The sequence below is a fragment of the Citrus clementina genome, unplaced genomic scaffold (assembly GCF_000493195.1).
Source record: "Citrus clementina cultivar Clemenules unplaced genomic scaffold, Citrus_clementina_v1.0 scaffold_2, whole genome shotgun sequence".
NCBI lineage: Eukaryota > Viridiplantae > Streptophyta > Magnoliopsida > Sapindales > Rutaceae > Citrus > Citrus x clementina.
In genome coordinates this window covers 28,065,420-28,078,205 of record NW_006262688.1, presented here as the reverse complement: position 1 = coordinate 28,078,205, position 12,786 = coordinate 28,065,420, and the positions used below count along the sequence as shown (strand labels likewise).

General features: G+C 33.7%; 1 protein-coding gene across 1 annotated transcript; it reads left to right on the top strand.

Annotated features, from left to right (window-relative positions):
- The first annotated feature begins 11,404 nt into the window (after positions 1-11,404).
- Positions 11,405-12,512, top strand: LOC18053450 (putative fasciclin-like arabinogalactan protein 20). The gene has a single exon (XM_006448242.2). It carries the CDS (start codon positions 11,442-11,444, stop codon positions 12,477-12,479), a length of 1,038 nt encoding a protein of 345 aa, XP_006448305.1. The 5' UTR covers positions 11,405-11,441; the 3' UTR covers positions 12,480-12,512.
- The last annotated feature ends 274 nt before the right edge of the window (positions 12,513-12,786 follow it).

Sequence of the window (12,786 nt, the reverse complement as noted above, 5' to 3'; positions counted from 1 at the left end):
GCTGGGTCACATTTAAAATGTAATATAATTTTGAAAATTTAGATAACCGTATATAAAATCACAACTATAATATAAATGAATAATAAATTTACTTATTACAATTGTTCTAATCAAGAATTCTTCGGCGGAATTTCATGTGTTGAAAATGTTGTAAAATAGTTTATTATTAATACAATCAAAGACATCTTTTTTAATGTACACAACTAGGTTATTATTCAACCATTCATCTCCCATTCGACTTTATAGTCGATTCTTCACATAATTCATAGTTGAAAAAACTCTTTCAACAATGGCAGTGGCGACTGGTAAAAGTAATGCTAATGTGACTTGAAAGGAATTTAAATATATTATAAATAGATGTAGGCAATTAAAAACAAAAAATTAACAACTTAATTAATTTTTGGAAATATTGTTCACGGTTACTGTTCATCTGCATAAAATATTAATTTTTCAAAAACACAATAAATTGCAGAAAATAAATGACACGAAAATTTTTACGTGATTCAAATTAATCAATCCTATATCCATGAGGCCACGCCTAGATGAAAAGCAATCTACTAAGTTGAGATGTTATAACCTATGGTTTTACCAAACTTAAGACTCTCACTTACAGTTTATCACCATACAGCTTACTTAACCTTAGACTGAATCTGCTTCTCTTGAATAATTGCTACCCCTCTTAATCCACAATCCTCAAGGCACTCCGCAAAGTGATCAATAACAATTCTTTAATTCTTCAACGTCTAGTGATTCAAGGTCCATATAGACTCTCAATAGATATGAAAAGAAGATAAATAAATAAAACAACACAACATTATATGTCAAATCTGGATTCTTTAGGAAGGAGGCCAAAATTTGCTTCTCTACTTTATGCTATGTCTTGTGTGTGCCTTCAATTGTAAAATACCTCTCTTTATATAGGCACTAGGGTTTCATCAAAATAGCTAGTCTTAAAAGACTTGGATTCTTTCCAAATAAGGAATAAATATGATCTTCTTGCCTTGTCTCCTAAGAAATATCTAGAACATTTAATGAACTTCCTGTTTGAACAAACTTCTTACTCTAAATATATCTCCTGCGCCAATTATAGAATCTTATCATTAATAGACTTTCTAAATTAGACATCTAATTAAATTAGGAAACAAATATTCCTAATAAATTAGAATCTCACTAAAATAGGGAATTAATAAATTAATCCTTATTACAAGATATGCAATAAATAAAATTTCAATTTAACTAAACTTACCATAAGATGCCAACTCTATAAATAATGGACTTAACATGACTAATAAATAGACCAATGAAAACACCTTGTGCTTGTTAGTCTCAACCATTTTTTGTGCAAGATCACTAATCCCATTTAATCCTGAAAACTCAACACTAGACTGCATATATGTTATGTAAACATCAAGTTGAGTATCTAGTGCCTTGAGATCAACTAGAGAAAAATCTTTTGGATAAAGTTGAGCAAGGCACAATAACTTTTATTTATTGAAAACTGCAAATGAATCTTTTCGACATAAACAAGCCAAGCAAATAAGTAATTCGGTGTTTACCTCATTAAAATGATTATTTAACTCTTGAAGTTGCATATCCAAAATAGTATCATATAGGTCAATGCGATAATGATGAATGTTTGTGATCTCTTGAGCTCTACGCCTTAATCTTCCAGGAGTTAGAAACATATTTTCCATGATAGTAACACTAATAAAATGCTTCTCACAAAATGAAGAAACTTGACTAAGTAAAGAATTCCATTCGTGTTCCTTCATCCTTTGTAGACCTAGTTTGCAAATGCTAACTAATTTCATGGAATTTACAACATCTTGATCTTTTCTTTGTATTGCTTGTGACAATTCATTTGCAAAACCAAGAATATTTTTCATCAATTTATATAGTAAACACAAAATCAAATGTTTGCATGAACTTTAAGGTTGAATTTGCTCCCAATGTTTGCGCAAAATTTGATGTATCATTTGCAATAATCTCAAGCACATCAATTATGGATGAGAACATGGTAATATTGTTTATTAATGTACTATAATGTGAGCTCCGCTATGTGTCGCTAGAATGCTTTAAAGTAATCTTTTGATTCATACCTTGTCCACTTTCAAGCTCGCCCTTTTTAAGTGCTTCAATAACTACAATAGCATACTTGTTGGTGTATAAATACTAATGCTATTGGTGTCAATGTGCAAGTGTACACAACAAGTAATAAAGTGATGAGTATTCAAGATCGTCTCCACAGGGATTGATATTATTAGACTTGCTACAACAATCTTAACAATGCAAATTTTGTGTCTAAATTAAGATAAACAATTGACGAAACTAATTTACTAATTAAAATAAAAACGCAATAAATAAAATGTAACAAAGTAAATTATCACGTCAAACTCAAGGATAAAACTAATAGGAATATATAGTAGTTGAGTGAATAAACTCTCTTAATGGTATTGACTATTTTTCTAATGTTTGGCTCGGTTACTGCAGATCTGCTATAGCATTGGGCAGAATCTTTATGTATCATCAGCCATCGCATGTTGGATATCTTATATCTATATGCAACCTAATAGTGATCAGTTGTTATGCCAACATAAGATATAGTATTACACGCTTAGGTTCTATTTACCCTATAAGGTGAATCCTTATGTCTAGTGTTGAGTGTTAGAAAATGCATATTTATAAAGGAGAAAACCATCATTTTACATTTCAAGTCTTACTAACAACCTTTACTTTTATGTTTTTAACATTCTTATGATTTAATTACGTGTGTTTTATTTTAATTAAGTAATTTATGTATTTTAGGGGCATTATAGTCATTTCACAATAAAGGAGAGATCAGACGGCAAAACGGACATCACTTTTGAACTCAGGACGGTCGAAAACCTTAGGAGGAGCATAAAAGGAAAAATGGCACTATTCACATGTACGGTACTATTCACGTATACGTGGCATTGACCGATGATGTGGCATTGACTGATAAGGTGTCACGATCCTGTTGGACTAAAATTCTTATGTACTGTTGATGGTGATGTGGCAGCATATCAGTGGACGAAAAATCTCGCGTACGGTGCATGCATCACACAGGATTATTTTCAACCAAACCGCATTACTGTTCATCCGGGTCAAAACCGTGTTACTGTTCATCCGCGTGGTCAAACTGTGGACTGTTGACTGATGACGTGGCGCAATCCTGAGCGTCCAAACTGTTTTTAATCCGATGGTCATAATTTACTCCATGTATCTATAAAAAGGGGGCCTCCCCCCCTAATTTGATAGCTCTGAATCCATTTTTGGACTCTGTTTTCTGTAATTCCCTCTCCATCTTGTATTTTTTTTGTATTTTAATAAATTTTCATTTTGCCCCTAGTTCAATTATGAGTGGCTAATTTTCTTTCAAGCTTGGGTTGAAGGTGAAGTCCCAACATGTGTCATGGGCTTAATTTGGTAAATTTATTTTCTCTTCCCCTCTAGTTTTTGTGGATGTTTTGACTTCTCGTCGACAAATAATACTAATCTTGTCTAGTACCGTCTTGGTTTCACCGGCCCTCTAGTACAAGGTTATTATTATTTGGCACGATAAGCTCTTAGCACCATATTGATTAGAGCGTGGTTCATGAGGTGTGGATTCCCCCCTCATGATTTAATTGGCATTAATACGGATTATTTAGCCCATGATGCATGTTGATACGGATCCGAATACCAAAGTACGTCATTTCAATAGAATTATCTTCAAGTTATTCTCGCCATTGCAATTTCAATTTTAGAATTTATTATTGTCATTTCAATTCCAATTTTAGGATAATTTAAATCACTTCCACCACAATTCCAACCACCCATTTACAAAATTAATTCTACATATAATTAAAATCCACCTCCTCGTGGGATCGACACTCGTCACCATTGGTCTATACTACAATAGATTCGTGCGCTTGCGAATACATTAAAATTTGCACAACATCTAGTTCATCACTAATCTTAAATCAAGCATGGCCCTTTTGGGACTCAAGTAAAACTCAATTTGGGAAACTCAATTTAAGATCAAGTATTGTTCTGATATGTTCCACTAAGATAGGCCATTTTGCGGCTCTTCATTAGCTAGTATCATTAAATGGGCGATCAACCGAAATAACGAATAAAATAAATACTATCAAAATAAACTGCTTCAGCAAACATGCAACAACACATATTTCTAGTCAATAAACCATCAAGATTATTTATCACTCAACTACAAATAAATTTAGTTCATGGTTTGTAAAAGAAAAATATAGAACAAAGTTTCAGACATGAAACACATACCCATAAATAAATAGAAAACGAGAAAACAAGAGAAGAATAAGAAGGATTGAGCTCCCAATTGATTTATGCAAATTCTCCTCTTGTGCAGCCCTTAATCTCTCTCTTGAATCTTATTTTTCTTTTGTTTCTTTGTGTTTTTCTCCTTGGGTGACAGCTTTCCCTAATCCTTATGATGTGTGCTTCTTTTATAGTTGAAATTAGGGTAAACAGAAGCCTAGGGCGCACATAAGTCAGATTAAAAAACTGCAGATCGCAATTCTGCAGGTATTCCGCATGAAATTTTCTCTGTCGTTGTTCCAGGATTGCTACAGCAACGACTACAGCAATGGTTGCTACAACAATATCTACAGCAATTGCATTGTTCCAGATTTGTTTCAACTCTTTTGTAGCCATGTTCTTTCCTTATTTTTGCAAGCATATTGCATCAATATTCCTTCCATGAATTATAAGCTTCTGGAAACCTACAATTATGCACGAATTACTTTAAATTAAACAAAACTCATTAAGACTAAACTAAAATGAATATTTATGCAAAATGTAATAAAAATACAATAGAAACACATCATTTACTCTCTAAGTAATATTAATTTAAGTCTAAAAGTGCTATGATAACTCTCATTTCTTAGAGTTATCAATACTTCTCTCTAAAAATATCAGATCGCTTAGATGATGCTGCATTAATGTTAATAACTTTAGCAACTAAATTGAATAGATCGTTAACTTCTTGGTGCTTTTTTGCCATAGAAACAAGGGCCAACTATAATTGATGGGCAAAACAATGAATTTAATAAGCAAATTTATTCTCTTTCAGAATGAGTAGTTTCAAGCCATTAAGTTCGCCTTGCATGTTACTAGCTCCACCATATCCTTGCCCATGCAACCTAGACATGCTTAATCCATGTCTAGCAAATAGTGTGTCAAGTGATGGTTTAAGAGAGATAGCTTTGGTATCAATAACATGTTCAGTACCAATAAAACACTCAACTACATGTCTTGTTTTATCCACGTAACGCAACATAATTGCCATTTGCTCTTTTGTGGATATGTCACCAGCCTCATAAATCATAGCAGAAAATAAAGAGTCACTAATTTCTTGAATGATAGCTCTAGAGGTTTCATCTGAACAAACATTTACAATTTGTTGCTGAATATCAAGGGATGTCATTTGGAGATTTGCTAGAGCATTGTTGAAAATAACACTTTTAATTTCCTCATTGCGATCAACAAGAAATCATAGAAGCTCAAGAAAGTTTCCTCTATTGTTTGAACTTTGAGATTTATTATTACCAGGGCATGCATGACATTGTCTCAAAAGAAATCGAATGCAATCAATTACAACAATTAAACAAACTCGATACTCCCTTTGAATTTTTTTAGAATGGTTAAAGAAAAATGTAGCAACATGTGCCTTCTGATTGATCAACGATTCACAATGACGCCTCGCTATGTTATGAGCACTATTTATACCACCAACATATTGTCCCAACATTTATTTTTTCTTCCAATTTCTAAACCCTTCATCGGTAAAGCATGGACTACCCCCTTGACTACTATTTTCTTCTCTAAAAAACATAATAGTAAAAACAAAAAGCTGCATCCTTTACCATGCTCTATTCTAACCAATTAGGATAATTATTGAGCCAACTCCAGACAAAACATCGTGACTTTTCTCCTAACGACCTAGTAGGAAAATCATGGCTCTGAGCTTGAAAAGGACCCGTTTGCAAGTATGCTCTCCAAACTTCGTCTTGAATATTAGGATCTAACTTTGAAATTGCCGTTTGTAAATCGGGATCCCTTGGAAGATCATGCAAATTAAGTCTGACTTTTTCTTGTGAATTGCCACTCATTTTTCCTAATGAGGTTGCAATTGCTGAATTCTTTCTTAAATATTTATCCATGATTGTTCAAAGAAATATATTTATTGAATAAGTATGATATTTATTGTTCAAAGAAAATTATGATATTTATTGTTCAAAGAAAATTTTCAGCATAAATAAAAAGAATATACATGAAAATTACAATTTACAGAGTTAGACAAAATATATGGATCTTGATTACAAATTTAGTGTACAATGTATCGATCTTAATCACTTAATTTGTTCTTAAATCTTTTAATAATGGCAAAAATATTCATATATGGCAACACAAAAATCAAACATGAGTATATAATAAATTAGGGATTTTAAAATAAAAAAATGAAATAATAAAAAATAGGAATTAATAAACTTACAATTTTAAAATATCATACCATACAAATGAAGAAAAGTGAGAAGAAATCCACGCACACGGTGACGCGCACTGCTAATCACCTAATCTGCTATGGAGTCCACATTTTATTCTATGGAAGAGAAGAAAGAAAAGAGTAAAGTTTAGATTTTATTTGTTTTAATTGATTTTTTTAATGCATTTCATTTGATAAAGACGGTTCTCTTGTTGTCTTTATTAATTTTCATGAAATTATAATAGCTAATCAAATTATTTAGAATTAGACATTTAAGTTAAGGGCATCATGAAATTTTTTTTAAAAGTACATGTGACACTTTTAGAATTTCGCAGTTCACCTAGGACATTTTTACAAATAACAAATAAAATATATATTTTTAAGATAACCATAAAAAACAAATTTAAAAACCAGCTGGGGCAGGTCCTATGCTAAGCTACGCCCCTGCATACTTGCACTTTTCTCCAAAACCTGAGATGAATTAAAGTAGTGAAAATCCTCTGAATAAATTTAGGAGATTTGTCACTACAAGTCTACAATTAACAGTTCGCTTAAAGATAGATACATTCATCCTTAATAGCAAATTCTTCTTTAGTTCCGCTGTTGTTTAAGTCTTATAATTATCAGTATCTTATTGTTACTTATTTCTGTTGTTTAAGTCTTCTAATTATTTGTATCTTACTTAGTTCCATTATCTAAGTCTTCTAATTATGTGTATCTTACGTTCATTTGTCTGCTTTACCAGCATTACAGAAACACGTCGTATATAAAAGTTAAGTGATCAACACAAAATAGTAAATAAAGATCAGAATTTCATTCCATTATTAATATACTTCAATAAAACACATGCATACAGTCTACTAATTACTAGACAGCAATTAACTGCGTAACAACAGCCTTATAACTTCATTTCATTTCATCTTCACAACAGTTTAAAGCAATTCGATCACCTTCTTGAACATGGCAAATTACGATGCTCCTCCTTCAAAATTTCTAATTATTTTAATATCTTCCTTTCATTTGCCAGCTCCATATTTTTGCTGCTTAATTATTTTAATATCTAGTTTGAGCTGCCTACAAAATTGCTAATCACCCTCTTGCATTTATAGGTAATAGCCTAAGCTCAATTTAGTAGTACCGGCTCTTCAAGTTCTAAAATTTCTTGAAGCTGCTACATCCATCAATATCCAGAACGGGCTACCCAACAATGACAATCTGAGATTGAGAGAGAATTACGATGGTTTGATGTTGCAGCCTTTGTGACGGTCCTTCTTTCCTCGATCGTGCTGATCTTGTGTGCCTTAATTGCTCATTTTTAAATTCTATTTGGCCAGTGGCTTGCCAAAAAGTTTGAAACCTCTTTGCATACGAATTACTCAATTCTATTTTTTGGCGATGCAATCTTGATAACCCGTTCAGTCCTCGGCTATTTAACTTATCTTTGGTTTCTTGTGCTCAGGTGTTTTCGGCAAAGATAGGGATCTTTTGCGCCAACTTGGAGTTGCTGGTCTACTTGGTAAAGCTCCCAAATCTATTATTTTGACATGGACACCACTTCTTCATATGGCTGGATCGTCGCTAATTCGGATGGCCTCTCTGGGAGCAATTCGGGTTTAGCTGCTTGTGGTTACTGTTTTTAGAGATTCTTCAGGGGGATTTGTTGGTGGTTTTGGTACTCCATTAGGACACAATACAGCTTTCTTTGCTGAAGTAATGGCTGTCATTCTAGTTATTGATAACGCTTTTGATAGGGGTTGGTTCAAATTTTGGTCAGAGTCTGATTCCATGCTGGCGGTCCAACTCCTTCTCAAGCCTTCCCTTCATCCCCATCGGTCCATTCGCAATAGATAGTTAAACCGTCGTCTGTTGCTCTCCCAAATGAACTTTCGAGTTACTCATACAATTAATATACTCACTTCACTTGATGGGATTCCTCCCTTTAGGAGAGCAAGGTTTTTCTTTATCGGGAGGCAGATAGTTTTCTAAATTATTGTTTTTGTTAGTGTGTGACTGTGTGTCGTGCTTTCATATTGTCTTTGTATTGTTTTAAGATTTTGTTTTATCTTAACTTTACGCATTTAATGAGAGATATGGCTCATTGTGACCCTCTAATTAAAAAAATAAAAATAGATAATGATTAATTGACGCTTAGACGAGACAATTTGGGTATGATGAAATTTGACAGGATCTGCAGAGATTGTTTGGCCATATATGGTGCATCCCAAATGTTTAGGTTGATGACGGGTCAAATTTGATCCAAATGATTAAAAGAAATTTTTTTTCCTAAAATACACAATCGTTCCCTATAATCACCTATTTGAAAACTGTAAAATGGTGAGAATGAGATGGTATTGATATTTAATATTTTAACTTATATTCTTAAAAACATGAAGCGTAATCTTTTCCCTTCAAAACCAGCGTTGCATGATTCATCAGAATAAATAAGACAATCTCATAAACCAGCGTTTCATTATCTCTGTGTTATTTCTTAGACATCTTCAAATTTTTTAATTCCACGACAACATCCCATTAATTTATTTGCAATTGCATGGTCGCATCAGAAACTAACTTTTCACGTACTGTTAAAATAAATATAATCTATTGTTGATCAGCCAATTTCGAGTATTGTATAAGTTAATTACCATATATATAATCATTGATAGTTGCTACATATGATTATGTGCTACAGTAATGTGCTAAATCGTTTTCAATAATTTTTAAAAAATAAATAAATAAAGGTAAGCTATAAGGACTTATGATTAACACAAAACAAATATGGAAGCTCACACTCATTTCATTATTCACGTGAATTCTACACACGAATTGAACTACTCAAACATATAGACTAAGCAACAAATTAATTAATTAAGAGGAGAGATCCTCTTATTTAACTTTGTACAAATTGAACGAAGTAAAGCATGGGAGATTCAAACTTTTTTTCATTTTTTCAATAGCCATCTCTTTATGCTACATAAACAGAAGAGAAAGGATCACTTGAGCCACAAACCATAGACATTCCCAAACGAACCTCCTCATATTTGCAGATTAATTTTGAATGGCTTACAAATTGCAATTCATCGACCCTCTTATATTTTGATACGCTAAGCGCTTTTTATTAATGATTTATCCGTAAGTTAAACATTTATCTTGAAATTTTAAGTGACAGATTCATGCATCAATGCATTTATTGACTCATAGATTTCCAAAAGAGCTCTACAATTTTGGTCTTGTTGTATCCCTATTCCCACCCAACAATGAACAATCGAGTATTCGAGTTCCATGTATGGTATAATGTCCTTCGAGTTTATGCAATTAATTTAAATAAGAGCCATTGAATAATGAAAAAACAATGAACGGCTAAGTTGGATACACGAGATAATGTACTACAAAACTTACGGGGCGGGACTCTGGAGAAAATTCTACAAGGACCAAATTTAAACTTCTAATTTTTATGTTTTATATATTAGTGATTTAATGGGCTTTAGTTAGCTTAGCTGATTTGTTTCTTACTATTTTAATGTTATTATTAGTGGTCTTAATAGTAAAATTATAATATTATCTAATATATAAACTTTATACATTAATATTATCTAATATATAAACTGGATACACGAGATAATGTACTACAAAACTTAGGGGCGGAACTCTGGAGAAAATTCTATAAGGACCAAATTTAAACTTCTAATTTTTATGTTTTATATATTAGTGATTTAATGGGCTTTAGTTGGCTTAGCTGATTTGTTTCTTACTATTTTGATGTTATTATTAGTGGTCTTAATAGTAAAATTACAATATTATCTAATATATAAACTTTATACATTAATTGTGCAGGGACTAATATGGACATTTTGCACTAACTTTTCATATTTTATTTATAACCTTAAAATTTTTTAAAATTCTACAGGGACCATGGCACCCTCTAATCTTATACTCTTATGTAGCGTCCGCCCCTAACAAAACATCAATATAATGGTTAATTTAATTATTCAATAATTGGGAGGTTAATTAAATGAAGTTTAAAAAAACTAATTAAACATGTTATATTGTTGTCTATCGAATTTGATTAATTGTACCTCAATTTGCTTAATTAGGTTTGTTCATCTACTGATTTGTACACACATATTTATAGGACAAAGATTTGGGGGCTCTTTAGATTTACACATTTTTTTATACATTTTTTGAACGCCTGAGTTAGCAGCTTATCGTGAATGTCAATTAATTAAGTGGAGTAACATTATTGAATGTAGTTAATGACACAAAACTAAGTTAGCAGCACTAAGAATACTACTTTTGAACTTCTCGATCTAATTCATTGCTAGTCTTTTTCTAAGTGCCCATTTTATGCCCTCATGGATGGATGGTCATGGACGCTTCATATTTCTTGGAAAGACCTCCATGACTCGATCATTTTGATATGTATTGAGTTTAGTTATATATTTTTTAAAAAAAAAAATATTTTGAATCACATATTGTGACTCATATCACATAATATTGTAGATCGTGTTTTAATTACCATGAATCAAATGAAAGTTCAAAAAGAAAAAAAAATTAAAAAAATTTAATGTATGCTTTAGTTAATGAATAAGTACGGATCGGAATTTTCTCTTGGTTTGAACTTTTCCCTTATTCAAATATAATCCTTCAAAACGAGGACGAAAAAGGAAAAAAAAAAATCATGTGATGAGTAAAAGAAAGCGAGGACATTTCCGTCATTCCATAAATCCGCCTAACAGACCAGCCCAGCCAACTCTCAACCCCAACGGCATCAACCAATCCCACTCCAGCTCGCCACGTGCCACTCCTTTCCCGCCAAAAGCAACAGACTGCCCTCGCATAACAACAAACAACACCCACTGAGTCACCATCACTCCTCCAAATTAACAGAAAAACAGAAACGAGCATCTCCAAAACTTCATCAATGGCGATCACCAAACAGCTCCTCATCTCTTTAATCCTTCTCTCTCTTCTCTCTCTCTCCTCCTCTCACACCACCTCCTCCTCCACCGTCCACAGCGCGGCCGACATTCTGTCAAACTCCGGCTACCTCTCGATGTCCCTCACTCTCCAACTTGTCTCCAAAACCCTGACTCGCGCACACCACTCGCCGTTTCTCACCATCTTCTCGCCCTCCGACTCCGCCTTTGTTTCCTCCGGCCAGCCCTCGCTTTCCCTCCTCGAATTCCTCTTCTCTCCCCTCTCTCTCCCTCTCTATTCACTCAAAAAGCTACCCTGCAACTCCAAGATCCCCACTCTCTCCCCCAGTCAGTCCCTCGTCATCACCTCCTCCCCCTCCGACTGTAACGTCTCACTTAACGGCGTCAATCTCACTCACAAGCCCATTTACAATGATGGGTTGTTGGTCATCTACGGGATTAATGAGTTTTTCAATCCGGGTTATGGCGTTTCTGATTCTCCTTTCAAGACTGATCAAGATGCGATTTCTCCACGTGGGTTCTCGTTTAATGACTCAGTGAATGCTTTCGAGGAAGCCAGTGGGGTATTGAGATCTAAAGGTTACTCTCTAATGGGTTCATTTCTTGAGTTGCAGTTGTTAGGGTTTAGTGACAGGAGTGGGATTGCTGAATTAACTGTTTTTGCTCCTTTCGATGGTGTGATGATGGATTATGTGGGGAATGTGAGCGAGTACTCGTCTTTGCTTTTGAGGCACACCGTGCCTTGCAAGATTTCGTGGAGTGATTTGGTTGGTTTTGATGATGGGGATACGTTGAAGACTTTCTTGAACGGGTTTAAGATCAATGTCACGAGATCTGATGGTGACGATGATCTTTTGATGCTCAATGGAGTTGTGATTAGTTCGCCGAATTTGTATTACAGTGACTGGCTTGTTGTTCATGGTATTCATGGGGTTCTTGCGGTGCCGGCGACGCCGAAAGAGGCGGCAGAATCTTCTTCTCAGATGGGTGGGGAGATTGCTCCTGATCGTAGTGAATTTTGAGGCCTTATGAAGATCTCTTGATGATAAGATTTTGATTCTTGTGCTTTTGGGCATTTCTAGTGTAAATGTTGGATTCTGATGTTTGAGGTCTTTGGTGTTGTGTAGATTTGGATTTCCAATTTGATACATCTTGATGCGAATGTTTGTGAGAAACAGAGAAACCTTTTGTTCTGCTGAAATCGACTGTATATCTTTCATCACTTTCCAATTTTGTTATCTCTGTAGCAGTGTTCAGTATAGCCTGATTCTCGCATTTACCAGCACAAATGAGTTGATCATGAATAGAAACTGATCTCATGGTTAAAAA